Genomic DNA, 14,698 nt, shown 5'->3' with positions numbered 1-14,698 from the left:
GCAACCCCCCGCCACGAATTGACCCCCACATTGAAACTTTTCATCTTAGAATTCGATAATCCACGAATATAGTTCTGCTTCCCTGAACTGCTGAGTGTTTCCTCAATTCCAGGGTTTTACCCTCGTCGTGAAAACCACATTACCATTTTCGTTAATCAAAGCCCACCGCACATAAAACAAACGAACTCTGATATTCGAATTGTTTCATGTTTTCTGTTTTGCGATATGTCGATCTGAGAATTGTAAGAAATTAAGATTGATTCAGCTGTCTGCATTCGTTCGGATTTTGTGCCGGTTTTTAGCTATTCCGTTATGTCAAGTACATATATATTGGCATTTCGAGTTTGGGAGCAACGGATGTAAACTATTCCTTTAATGTAGAAGCCGTATAATTTTTCCTTCTCAAATGTATGTCTATCAACCGGAATATTGCCTATATTTATGTGTTAAGAAGTTTTGCGGGTAACTCTGGTAGTTGCTTTTTGGGGTAGAGGCATTCATGCAAACTTGTGAAATGAGTTTTAACAAAGCAATTATTTCAAAATAAATTGGATTGGCTGCAGATTTTTCGCAAGCTATACCCAGTAGCAGGTCCGGTAAGTAAATCTTTGAAGGTATTATTACCAATTTGTGCATTTCCCTTTGTTTAAAGTATTGTTCATTTAGTCATTTGAATAGATGTTCGTGATTTAAATTAATTTTGGGTACCAGCATTTTGGAATAGCTAATATTTCCTTACTACCGATCTCTTAGGTCGAGCTTCCCAAAATTAAATGGAGTTAATTTTGTATGCATTCATATACTAGAATTTCATTTTTATCTTTCGTAAGAACTTGTTTTTTCCATTCTGCAACATTTCCCATGTATTATTAGCACTTAGGCTGTGTATCATTTATTTTTTGTATCAATGATTAATTTAAAAACACATTTTGTTTTCGAATACATTTACCACGACACAAATGAGCCAACCGTCTCTGATCCCCAATTTGTTTTAGGTGGTACGCTTTAGCTCCTCGTGATTAAATTCTGCTTGTTGCTTGAACTCCCAGCTTCATTCTTGCAATTAAACTTCCGCCCCGTTTCTATTATTTTTATTACCATTGAGGGATCTTTTATTGTCTTCAATATATTTTGTCAATCACATATCTTGGTAGAATTCGATATTAACGAATGAAAGTAGTAGTGTTCCACTTAGATAAACCATTATTATCCTAATTTCTATGGCAGATCATCATATCCAAGGGTAAAATGATAATCTTGTCTCATAAAATCTTTGAATATGAAAGTGAGCCTGGGTTTGCTTCAAGGCAGCGGCATTTAGGGTTTGTATGGAAGGAATTAATGATTAGGGTGACAGTAAATTAGCAAGATATAGATGTGACTAGAAACGGACATTTTATTCTAAAGTAAGCTATTGAATACTCAATTAACCATGAGAAGATATTATTAGAACATTATATTGTTGCGATATTATATGCTACCCGCATTTCTTTTTTCTATAGCTATTGTTGAGTTTTCATTATGAGAAGTCGTGTGGGAAGTAACGAGGTTCAAACTTCAATGTTTTAACCGTGATGTTCAGTTAGTCATTCGGTTGATGTCGATTGCTGTGGCCGGCTCACTCGTTGTGAAATAGCAAGGCAGTATTGAAATAGTTCTATGTCAATTAATAGACGCCCTAAATTCTTCATGCATGATAGTTTCAAGAAACTGTGCACAGGGTGGAACAGTGGAAGCCTAGCTGCTGTTAAAAAGTTCAGGTAGCTCTGCCATTGGCTTATACTATTTATGATTTTGAAACTGCATGCGGATACATCTTACACACCTGCCTTTAATGGATGGATCTGCTGTGTAGAATATCTTGTCACCAAAAGGGATGCACCTTAAATCAGACCATATGCATCAACTCTAGCAAGTACTCCCAGGTTTTTTGTAATGAGCTCTGCAGTGTGCACTTATTGTGGGGAAAATAATGTGGACTCATGTTTTGTGTACAAGTCAGTCATGCACATTCAATGAAGGAAATGAAGAGATGACTTAAGAAAAATGAGAGAGGGCAATTTTGCAAAGCTTGGGGCAATATTGTTTACAGCCTGGTATTTGTTCAGCGTGCTGATTGAGATGGGGACCCAAAATTTTGACGAAACTGATAAATTTGTGGCAACTTCTTAGGTAAGTAGTTAGTAAACCTTTTGTCTGGCCTCTCCATTAATTCGGTGCATGAATTGATAAATCTTATCAATATATTATCTCCTGCAAAAATTCTAAACAGGATTAGAAAACCATCAATATACTTATGTTCAGGATGTTAGTATTGCTTGCATAATAATTTTATCTAAACTTGAACATTTTTAATATATTTTTTGAGTCAGAAAATTCAGGGTCTGTTAGCATTCAAAAGAATCTCTGCATAAAGTATTCTTGTGTTCTGGATTCATTATATGAGCAACATAAAATCAATTCATATGTAGCCGTAATTATGAAGAACTATGTTTTGGCATAATGATGCATTCAAAGTGTGATCTGCTATCGCTAATGATCAATATGTACTGCTTTCATTACTAATCATGTTATATTACAGTGGGAATGCTGAAACGCCAATCAAGCAAAGCAGAGGGATCTTATAATGGTTGTAAGAGCATAAAATGTCAAAGTTCACCTTTCTTAGACCTTAGTGCTAATAGTGTTTTCAATTTGTGTTATAGATGGTTAATTAACACCGCAAATGCATGCTATCTGTTCCCTAAGGAGGGAGTCAGAGAAAAGCATCATTGAACTCCAAATAATGACTCTCAACAGTGGCTGATGGTTAATCAGCCTATCCATTAGCTCCAAACAATTTTTGAATTGTACGTAACTGTCTTTATGAGGAATTCAATGCTGCCCTCAAAATAAAACCCAGGCCTTGACGAAGAGAGCCCCGCATTAAGTTCCATTGTTGAATTTTTAGTTGGAGTGTACTATATGTACTTTAATTGACTCGTTGGTGTGGCACATGGACATGAACAGCTGGATTAAAAGTCAGAATGTAATATGTATATTTGGTGTGAGTAAATTTGTGTGTACATGTGCTGATGTTTCTTTTCAGGAATTCAAGCATGGTCTTCCACCGAAGGGATGCGTCTGCCGATTCAGGTTCCTCGCCTCGAGGAGATGGGCGGGGATCACAGAGGAAAAGGGAAGGTGTCCGCATACTTTTGGTCGGTGAGCGTGGTGTCGGGAAGACGTCTCTCATATTGTCCTTGGTGGCTGAAGAATTCCCCGAGGATGAAGACGAGGGTGAAGAAGGAGAAGGGGATGAAGGCATTAGAATTGGAAATGTCCTCCCAGCAAAGGCTGAGGAAATTACTATTCCTGCAGATGTCACCCCTGAAAATGTACCAACTCACATTGTTGATTACTCAGGTGAGAAGAAGCAGTGATGAATTTTGCGCGATAAACATCCTCAGGTGAGGCAGTTTATCGTGCAATTTCTTGAGTAAGTTGTGTGAGAGTAGATTAAGGAAGCCTTTGTTAACTTTGTTGGTGATCAGCTGTGAAGGAATGTCTCAGGTCGTGTTTGATTTCTGCGCATGGCGTGCCCATATCAGGCAGTCATTTCACTCAAGGTGTCCCACCTAATGAGTTGGGTTTTGAATGGTCCTTAAAGATGAGTGTCTGCATATCATGAGTACTTCCTCACGCTGGTCTTGCATTGTTCCCTCCTGCATTTCTTCATAGCTTTTACCTGCCATCATGCTGTCTAAAATTTCTATTATCTTTTTCCTCTGCTCTGTTCACCCAGCATTCTTCCTTGTTTTATGACCTTCACTATCCTATTACCTTTCAGTCTATCCTCCATCCACTTCCTCTGCCTTTTCAGATTTTCCCCCATCAACTTTGAAAGTTAAAACTTCAGCTTTCATCAACCTCTCTGTCCAATTTATTTTCTGTATTCTTTGCTACATCACATTTCAAAAGCCTCCAACACTAATCCTCTTGCCTCAAAAGGCTATGTTTTGCATCCACGCAGTACTACGCTCTTAGTACAAGTCTGGTACTTATTTTTAATTCACATCCAACAATTCACTTAAGGTACATCCATTCTCTCCTTTTTGCACATGCTTCTATTGCTAATGTAATTCTTCTCCGCAACCTCTCCACTACTATGCCCATTTTCTTCTATCCATTCGAAATATATTTGCCACTTCTTGTGTTAGCTCGAAATTTGTTAAGCACCTCAGTTACAATGGGGTGGAGTCTTGACAGCATTGTTTCCATTTTTCTTTGAGTGCTCATGATGCGAGGACTATGCCCTTCACAAAACATCCAGAGGATTCCTGAAGGAGATGGATTAAGGGTCTGGGACAGATGATAACCAACCAAAAAGATGACTGTAGCCCAACCCTTTCAAGCTCGTGACCATAGAAGGGGGTACTTTTGTCTAAAATTAGTGGCCTACAGTCACTCAGAACCTTAGAGAAATTAGGGAATGAAATACATTGTATTGACTTACATTTTGACTGTGAGAACTGGAAAAATATCCTGGAAATCATGTTAGTTTTCTCATGTATTTCTTTAAATTCAAACATTAATGATTTTTTTTAGAAAAAGATTGTGTGGGGAGAGAAGTTGAAGACAGATTCGTAATTCAAGGAGTGAAACTAGGGTCGGAGGAATCCTTCATCGGCCTAGGGCTCTAATATAATTAGGGAGTGAAGGAGTTTGACCATCATCAAGCGAAGAATTGCTCTAGCTAAGGAAGTGCTCATTAAGCAGAGGCAAGTAATATGTTCAAAGGATCTGAAGATTCAAACAAGAAAGTAGTTCATCCAAAACATTGGTATGGAGCATGGCATTCTATGTGTTAGAGACATGGTGCTGAAGAGTAAAATGCCGAAGATTCAAGTGGACAGACAAAGTGAGGAATGAGAAAGTATATAGAACAGGAAAGGACTACGTGGAGGGCTCTACAGCAAAGAAGAAGGTCATGGATTGGACACACCATGGGATACAGTGGATTCGTTAAAAACATAATAGAAGAGCAAATTGAAGGGAAGATCCCATGAAGAAGGCTTGAAATAAGCACTTACATAGATAGAACAATTCAAAGAGGACCTAAAACAGAGAAGCTATCGAGGGACGATTGACACTAAATGGAAAAGAAGGGAAGGCTGCAGTCAACCCATCTCAGGAATAAAAGACTGATGTTAATGATTTATATAATTCTTAGAATACTGTGGTAATAGTCATTTATTACTATAGTTTGCCAGAGCCCTCTTTAAAGAGAATTGTGACCACCACCTTGAATACAGCTGTCATACTCCTTAATGGCTCTAATCCTATTGACTCATTTCTTTGGCTTTTTCAACCTATTTGCTGTTTTTACATTTCAACAAATGTTCCTTTGAGAGGTTTTATTTTTTCCCAAATCTGAACAATCCTGATGATTGCTCGGATATAGGTAAAAAACCTCTGTCAGGATGTAATTTAAACAGTCGGTTGATTACTGAGACATGTCCAGGTATTTTTAGCCTGTCTTCCCAGTTCTCAATAATACCTGTGTTTAAGCAGCTCTGCCTTCTACATAATTCATCTAATTTTAATATTTTTTTATTTCCTTTCCCAATGAATCAGTTAACCTTGGCCTCTAGAGAAATTTGATTATTTCCTGATTTGTACAAAAATATCATTTTTGTCTACTTGTAAGACACAATTCCATTTAATCCTCCATATTACTGAAGTTTTCACTAAACTGCACTGTCTAAATTTTAAGCCCTCCTTATAAGCAATAGGAAAAAGTAGCACTGATAAATTTCTGATTATTCAATTATGGACCTTAGATGCCATAAAATTGTAATCATTATTAGTAAAAAGGGAATATGTATGAACATTCATTCTTTATAATAATAGTAGTATATATTGCTTTTTTAAATATTTTTGTTTATTGAATGGTGATTATGAATGTTAATTCTAATATGCATAAATTCCCTTGCAGCTGTTGAGCAGAATGAGGAGATGCTCTGTGCTGAATTAAGAAGAGCTCACGTCGTTTGTGTTGTATATGCAGCCAATGACAGTGAGTCTCTTCAGAAAGTCACCACAAGGTAATGCATATCTGTGAGAATGTGTTTTTTATCACAAAAGCCATTTGTAAATCTGTATTCAATGCTCTGGGATGATAAGATAAATCGATAGGGCAGGTAATTCTAGACGTGATCTAAAAAAATAGAGCTATAGACTAGAAAGAGTAAATGAAATCAATCACATAGATAAGATAGGTTATACGGTCTATTCACCAAGAATTGATAAGATTTGAATCGTTTTTTAGTTTCACCATAGTTTTTTTTGCTGCAGAAAAGTAAGTTTTAAGCAATCTGAATGTAGTTTTTGAAAACTTTTTCACTGATTTCTGCACAAATGTTAATTTTTGACTGGGGCCATTGGCTATGCAGCCTCAATTCATGAGAGTGGAAGAATCTACCACTTGTACTCAATCCCCCAAATACATGGTAATTATAAGGTATAGCTGAAGAGCAGTAGTAGAGTTCCTCTACCATTCTCCTGAAGGGTTTAAATGGCATAAGAGACTGAGCAGGGTCAGTATCATCCCATTAAATACAGGCCATCTCATTCTATAATGACATATCTTCAATATCAACATCTTAGTAATCTGAATGGTAGGGAGGATTCGAAAATTTATAGTATATATTTATGTTAAGTGGGTCGCGGTAGTCCAGTGGGTAGAGCGTTGGACTGCTGACCAGAGAGGGTCCCGGGTTCGATTCCCGGGCAAGGCACTCTGGGCACCTGCAGCTCCACCCAAGCTAAAGTGATTTTTCGGGTACCAGGTCTTTCTGGGAAACCATAACCGGCACAGGGAAAGGAACTGGCCCCCTTACCCTGATGTGTGAATTTCACACGCCATAAAGGGCTTAGTACTGGGTGATCTCTACCATCACCTACTAAACCGACCTTCGGGTTGATAACTGTGTTCATGGTTTTTTTTTATATATGTTAATTAAAAATTGTATTCGTATTAAAAATAAATGCACAAAGTGCCGAATAGATGTAATTGCATGTCAATGGTTATTGTGGTCAATGAGGAATTCCATGTATGTATAACTACACTGCATTGCCCTCATTTTGCAGAATGAAGTAATCGATCGAATTCAGGTCTCTTGAATCTGTCTTTAGTTACCAAACTGATCTTGATTTTAAAATAATGAACGAACAGAGGCTGGTTGATTGGCACCACGCACACTGCTGCGGTCCTGTGCCGATCCTGATTAAAAAGAGTTGCTCCTCCATTTACTAATTTCACCCATTATGCCCCTGAATGCTTCTTTTATCTTTCAAGTTCACTGATTGTTTCATGCATGTCCTTCACTTACTGAGACTTGAAATAACTATTATTCATTAAGGTGTACGTATTTGAAAGTTAATACGTAGAAGTCTGCAATTCCCAATGTTTCATTCCTGTGCAAGCAATGGACATTTATGATGACAAATAGACTAATCAAGTGAATCTGGGTGCCTGGCAAAATTAGAGTAATGATTTAAAAACTTAGAACTCAAGAAAATGAAACTTCTGCTTGCCACTGGTATCCCTGAAAGAGAAAAGGAAGTCATCCTTTGCTGTTTATGCCCCTGTGCCGTATTGATTGACTGCTAGTGAGCACAAGCTGTGATGTTGCTTTCAGGTGGCTTCCAATGATTCGACGGTGCTGCGACCCCATGTGGCCCGAGCCTTGTCCGTGCTGGCCATTGGATGAGGAGGACATTGAGGTTGATGTTGAGGGTGACCTTGATGGTGGAGAGGTGATTCTGCAGCCACACCCACCCCCCCACCTCCCACCACCGCCCGTCATCTTGGTGGGAAACAAAGTAGACCTTGTGGATGAGCCCTCCATTGACGTGAGTTGACCCCTTCATTTTACCCGGCCATCACTACCTTGTGATTCTGTTTATGTAATGTCTGGTAGTGGGGTATCAGCACTTCATGACTTTTGCCATGCGTCATTTCACCTGTCTCTCTCCAACACACTGCCAAACAGAAGCTCATTCTCACTGAGATTTCTGTTTTGGAAAGGTATTTTTTTTAAGAATTTATGGCGATTGTTTTGGGAATGAATTCATTGTCTATGGTTTTTAAGGTTTCTCTCTTGAATATCACATAATTTATATATCTTCAGGGGTAATCACCATTGTATAATATTATTTACATGTTTGGTTATGAACGTGTTTAAGAAATGAAAAGCCACTCTACTGTACACCTGTATGATGCAAAATCCATCACCTTTTGAAAGTGTAACTTAATGTCAATGCGTCCATGTCATCATTTGCCATCCTTTTACTTCATCATGTATTGCCTGCACCACAATGCAATGAATGAGCTACAGGAGTAAGCGTGGTGGTAGTCCAGTATGGTAGAGCATTCTGCTGCCTACCAGAGGACCTAAGTTTCATTCACACTGGCTTAGGACATCATTGGGCTAACTCAGTCTGCGTTAATTCTTTGGGTCACCAGATCTTCCTGAGAAACCACAGAAAGTACAAGGGAGGGAACTGGCTCCCTTAATCTTATATGTGCATGTCACAAGCTGTAGTCATTAGTTGGTGTTTAGAGAACTCTACCAATCAATCTTCAGGCTGATTATGGTGATTTTTTATTCAATTGCAGTGAGCACATTTCACCAATATACCCCTCATGGGACTTGCATTCCTGGCTGGATTTAAATTTGATTTCTCATGCATTCTTGGATACTAGTTTACGCTCTGGACAAAATACAGGGTGTGGTGCTTGAATCCGGACAAGCACGCATTTCCTCGAATGAGATTTCCTCACTGGATAAGCGAAACTTTCCCCAGACTTCTCCAAAGCATTGTACTTAGCCACAATATCGGAAACAGTTGATCTCGGGTACCAGAAGAATCAAACTATATTGAAATATAATGGCCAATGCGAACACTTTCGAAAATAGCGGCTCTTTGATTGTACTCCGCACTTGTACGTAACATCTCGGCCATTTTGAGGTTATGACTGGTTACTAGATGCCTATAGCTTTCAAGAACGCCAATCGCGACCTCCAGTGGAACTACAATATGGCGGGAAATTCGGATTGAAACTTGTCCGGATTTGAGCACCGCACCCCGTATGTAATACAAATGCATTGCTTCACATGATTCCATCTTTCCTTTGATGGTCATTTTTTTGACTGATTAATATTGTATCCTGGAAAATTTGTCATCCAAGTGATTTCAGAGAAAATACATAGCACGAAAACAGTGCACCTGAATCGGTCATTTGCAAGAAACACAGGTTAATGCTTTCAAAATATCTTTTGCAATTTCTCTACTCCAAAAGAACCATTCTGTAGGGGCACATCAAGCAAAGCAGGCAAGACCCAGGGGGTGGAGGAGGACTGGTGGGTGGAGTCAGTGCACCAACCACACTGTACCAAACTGATAGGTTTTATACTCCTTCGCACAATAGATGAGAAAAAAGTGAATTTATGCAATTATAAGAAAGGGAAACAAACAAAGACCCCTATTTATGATACCATTACCATTTCTCTCCACCAAGAAAGAATGCAACAAAATGGTGGGACCTACCTCTCTTGCGGAAATTTTCTTACTCAACCGCTAACCATTTCCCTAGAGATAAATTTAAAAAAGTGTTTTTTCCTCCATGGAAATTTTCTGAGATATTAAGTAACCATAAAAACAGTAATCAATCCAAAAGTCTGTGTGGTAGGTGACAATAGAATTCACTCAGTACTAAGCTCAACGGCGTGTTAAATTCACATATCAGGGAAGGGGGGGCTGATTCATGTTTGTATGCCCCTGAAGATGATGTACTTACATTGAAATGTAGGTTGTACATTATAATAAAAGTATGGTGAAAATATTCAAACCTAAGTTATTTAAAAAAATTAATTTCCATGAATCAAAGCCTGCCACTGTATTTAAGAAATGAAAAAGTGGTTGGAATGGTGAAGGAGGGGAGTTGTTGGATAGGATTGTCGGGAGAAATCCAGGGGAGGCAGGAAAAGTGGACGTGAGTGTATTTGGCCTGGGGATGGAATGTGTGGTCTGAGGGAGGACCGTGAGGCAGGGGAGTGGGCCTGCTGTTTGATGGATTAATAGGAAGTGGAGAGTATGTGGATTTGAACAGTTTTATATATCTACAGATATAACAAGACACACCCTGGGTATCAGGGTGTCTCTTGTTCGATGAAGGTAAAAAATGCAGTGATATTCAGTCTTTGTCCATCGAAAACCTACCTTAAACAGTATACTACCAATTAATAATGTAGGTAAGGGAACTTGAGAAAATGTGTGTGTTTAAAATGAAATAGAAAAATAAGAACAGTATGGAACACTAGGAATTATCAGTGGAATGAAAATTCAAATTCATATTTCCTGTATGGAGAGGGAGGGTTGTGGAAGTCCAGTAGGGAGAGCATTTGACTACTTGTCAGAAGGCTTAGGTTTGATTCCAGCCGACATCTCAGCTTTATCTAACCTGTGTGATTTTTGGGTGACTGATCTTCCTGGGAAGCCATGAGCACTACAGGGAAAGCCCCTGTCTCCCCAACCAATGTGTGAATTCCTTATTCTGCAGAGATAGTATCAGATGAGCTCCACCCTCGCATATCACCTGCCAACCTTCGGGTTGATTTCTCGGATTATTTTCACTCATTGGAACACATCAAATCCTTCATTGCTGGGATGCAAATGGTTCCTGCAAATATTTTAATGGTCTTATATGTATACCTTGTATTGATGCGAGTCTTGCCAAATTGAGAACTCTAAGGGGAAGTGAGCATTTTGCGGGTATCCCCAGAATGACCTGTTGTATAAATACCTCGTGTCAATGAAGAAATTTCACCCAGGGGTAGTTAGTTACACCCCTAATGAAAAAAAAGTCACAAATAGAATTGGTGAATTTGAGCTGCACGCCCTGGCACCTGAACCCAGGGAAAACTCAAAACTTTAGTTGAAAACATTTTCTTGATGATTCCATGGTGGAATGTGCCCCCAAAGTAGTGAACGGTCCCATCTTAACTCGCTCTCGGCCCCTGATTGCAGTTCCATGCAAGGATAGAGATTCAAGGTTTTACTGGGGTAATTTGTAGCTGCAAAATCATCAAAGGCATGACTAATGCATGACATTTCCTTCATTCCAGATGGTGCTATCAATAATGGAGCAGTATCCAGAAATTGAGAGCTGTATAGAGGTAGTGCTTTTCACCTGAATGATCATCTTACGATTGTTTGTCAATATGTCAATGCAGAATGGGAGACATTGAGTCCCTTTTATTGTAATATTATTCCTGAATGACATTGGCATGTTGTGGTGGCAATCCAATTCATGTAGACACTTAGCATAATGTGCATAATTGGAAAAACAAAAGCTGAACAGGAACAAATCCTCTGTAGTGTGAATTGATTGAATTGAAAAGTGTGCATTAATTGAGAATGGCTAAAAATGTTAAGGACATGGCCTCGCTTTATTTGAATTTTATGCATAAATTTGCAGGGCAGAAAAATATTTTTCTCTGCTTTCTCAAATATTTTTCTCTGCTTGAGCTACTTTACTGTTATCGTCTGTGGAGTATTCAAGTGTATACGTTTTCTGTTTACAGTGCTCAGCTAAAACTTTAAAGAACATATCAGAGATGTTCTATTATGCGCAGAAAGCTGTTTTGCACCCCACTGCGCCATTATACCTAATAGATGAACAGGATGTAAGTGTTTCTCCACTTTAAAGTCAATCTTGAGTATTAGTTAATGATTAGAACCTACGATTTGAATTTTAAATCATATTCCATTTGATTTTCAGCTAACAGAAAAATGTAAAGAAGCACTAATAAGAATATTTAAAGTGAGTATAACTGTATTCTTTTTAAATTACCAGTTTTAAGCTTTTAATGAACAATTGATTAAAAAGAGTTGCTGTAATTGAACTTAATATGGTTTTCAAATTATTAAATGACATTTACTCTAGTTAGAAATAGAATGATATTTCATCTTGTGTTTCATCTGAGGGAAGATAATGTAATAAGCTTAGTGATGAATTCTGGATTTCCGTTCCCCACCAGAATTATTCATTGAGATGTTTTTAAGGGTAATAGGTTGTCTACTACAAGTTTAGTTTTACTTGAAGATTGAGAATGTTGGTGTTTGAATTTGTTGAAATCTTCGATAATCCCCTCTCTCCCATCTCAAATGTAGATATGTGATGCAGACTGTGATGGGTTGTTATCTGATGAGGAATTAGATGGCTTCCAGAGACTTTGCTTCCAAGCACCCCTTCAACCACACGTCCTGAGGAATCTTAAGCTCCTCCTTGCGTCTTCCTCCCCAGACGGCATTCAGAATGACTGTGTCACACTCCCCGGTAATGTTCATTTATTCAGCTTCATAGATAAAGCCTCCCACTAAGTTTGCTTTGTAATATCCGCATCCAAATTGTACACACTTCGCCTGAATCTTGAATAAATGAATTTGAATTTTTTTTCTTTTTAGGTTTCTTGTTCCTTCACTGCCTTTTCATACAAAGGGGTCGCAATGAGACGACATGGACTGTGCTCAGAAAATTTGGATATGACGACTCTCTGGATGTCTCGCTGGATTACCTAAGACCAAAGTGAGATAAAGTATTTTGGTTCAAAGCATCAAATCAGTGGTGACTGGCATCACTTTTTGAATTTGTTTCATATTCAAATTCATAACTTTGTTTTCCACAGATATTTTGTTGGTCCCGGTCTGGTTTTCATTATGCCAAGGCATCATCTGTGATGCGTGGATAGTTTTATAAGCCTTATGTGATGAGCAAAGTGTAAGGGATGGTTATATGAAATGAACCGTGACCAATAGTGTGTGGAAAATAAAGTTACTTATTTTACTGTTTAAAAACACATTTTTGCTCTATGCTTTTTGAGCTGTAAATTCATTAGTTTACTATTTTTTTAGTCGTATTTGAATGAAATTACATGTGATGGTATTGTCTCGCATATACAAATTGATTTGAAGCATTTTTCTTTTGTTTCTCTGTAACAGATGCCCACATATATTTTAAATTATTCTCGCAATAACATAATTTTACAGTTTTAGTGAATTATTGGTCAATCATTTAAGTGCAACTCAATCAAAAGCTCGACTCTTTTTGGATAAACCTAAATGAAATTAACTAACAAAGAGTATGTAGGTTACATATCCAAGCATTCTTTTACTCCGAGGTATGTGTTCCAGGAGACACATTCCTCATGCCTCACAGAGTACTTTGAATCTGTTGTGATAGAAACTTTATTTTCATGAAAGATCTACGTTATCACAAATAGCAATGTTAATTTATTGGCATATCAGCTTTCGAGTGGAGAGTGGATGCAGTACGGAGCTATCGCCTGTGGGGCAGGACTTCCTCACTCGTCTCTTTGAGGGTGCCGACCGTGACCATGATGGCGCCCTCAGTCCATCTGAGCTGGAAGTGCTGCTCTCCCCTGTCCCCCCCTTTTCCACATGCTGCCCCTTCCAGAGACCAGGCGTTGACGGTCATTGCCCTGCCATCCGGGCCCTGTCACCCACAACCCCGCTGGTATGTTTGCGTATGCCTAATTTACATGTCATCAGCCTTGAAAGGACTATTCTTTCTTTGTAGTTTTTTCATGTGCACATCGTTTACCACATAGCATTTTAGCAGTTGCTCATCACTACTTCTCACCAAATTTAAAATTTCTTGTATTTGTTATCCTAAAATAATGTTCATACCAATAATTAGGAGAAAGTCTCGCATCTATTGGTTGAGCACAACTGGAAATTTTCTTATTTTGTTGTTGTGTCACTATATGCAGCAAAGGCTCATTTTCTTTCTTCTGTGAAAACTGAATTAACATAAAAAAATTACTATTACTTTACCGCAAAGTACATGACTAGAGGACAGTAGAAGGCAAAACGATAATGTTTTTCCATCATTTGAATTCAATATGATTGACTAGCCTAATGATTTTTATAAACTAGCAGTTTTTGAATGTTATGTATTCTGCAAAGGGGTGAAGAATTGGACAAAAAAACATTGAAGGGACATACTTGCAGTTAATCAGATTAGCCAACTTTTGCAATACGAAACTACTGCCCACCTACCACTGCATCGGTAAACACATTATTTTTGTACAATGGCTGCACAAAACCTAGGAAAATAAATTTTTATCCTTGAAAACCGGGAATTGGAAATAATATGTGATTGCTGGCTCGATTGTGTTAGCAGCATCCTGCAGCGGTTCTGCTAAGTGGTAAACATTTGCCACTTGGAGGCTGAGAGAATTCCTAGACGGTGGTGGGGATTTGCCACTCTCAAGGTTGGCAGTGCTTCATCTATATTTGCAAAATACCCTGTGAGGGGTCACAAGGGCATGTGGGAGTGGGTACCCAACCATGCATTCACTATCACTGCACGAATATCAGTGTGCTCTTGCACTCAAACAAAGTTAATCACATGAAAGAAGTTAATTACGTTCGACAATATTCAATAACAGGATGTATTCAAATCATATGAGAGCAATGTAATTAAATGGGTCTATTCAAAAATCATTCAGGGTATCCACAAAATATATACACTCAAAACTAATTGTCCCCTTCATGCCTGCAACCATATGCATCTTGATCTCTAATCGTATGAGTAAAAATAATGACATTTCAATTCCATCCATTTTAC

At 38.3% G+C, this 14,698-nt stretch overlaps 1 protein-coding gene across 3 annotated transcripts in view; it reads left to right on the top strand.

Annotated features, from left to right (window-relative positions):
- The first annotated feature begins 214 nt into the window (after positions 1 to 214).
- Miro (mitochondrial Rho GTPase) overlaps positions 215 to 14,698 on the top strand; it is a 43,217-nt gene continuing 28,733 nt past the window's right edge. For all 3 annotated transcript variants that reach the window (XM_071594967.1, XM_071594960.1, XM_071594951.1), the window contains exons 1-10: positions 215 to 596; positions 3,089 to 3,405; positions 5,978 to 6,086; positions 7,683 to 7,896; positions 11,172 to 11,222; positions 11,631 to 11,732; positions 11,828 to 11,869; positions 12,220 to 12,385; positions 12,514 to 12,634; positions 13,354 to 13,582. In XM_071594967.1, the coding sequence (XP_071451068.1) occupies positions 3,099 to 3,405; positions 5,978 to 6,086; positions 7,683 to 7,896; positions 11,172 to 11,222; positions 11,631 to 11,732; positions 11,828 to 11,869; positions 12,220 to 12,385; positions 12,514 to 12,634; positions 13,354 to 13,582 (1,341 nt within the window). In that variant the 5' untranslated portion in view covers positions 215 to 596; positions 3,089 to 3,098. The remainder of the gene's footprint in view (positions 597 to 3,088; positions 3,406 to 5,977; positions 6,087 to 7,682; positions 7,897 to 11,171; positions 11,223 to 11,630; positions 11,733 to 11,827; positions 11,870 to 12,219; positions 12,386 to 12,513; positions 12,635 to 13,353; positions 13,583 to 14,698) is intronic.

This window comes from Hetaerina americana, unplaced genomic scaffold, assembly GCF_022747635.1.
Source record: "Hetaerina americana unplaced genomic scaffold, ioHetAmer1.1.p SCAF_1, whole genome shotgun sequence".
Lineage (NCBI taxonomy): Eukaryota > Metazoa > Arthropoda > Insecta > Odonata > Calopterygidae > Hetaerina > Hetaerina americana.
The sequence above is the reverse complement of the archived record's forward strand: the minus strand, read 5'-3'. Positions and strand labels throughout refer to the sequence as shown.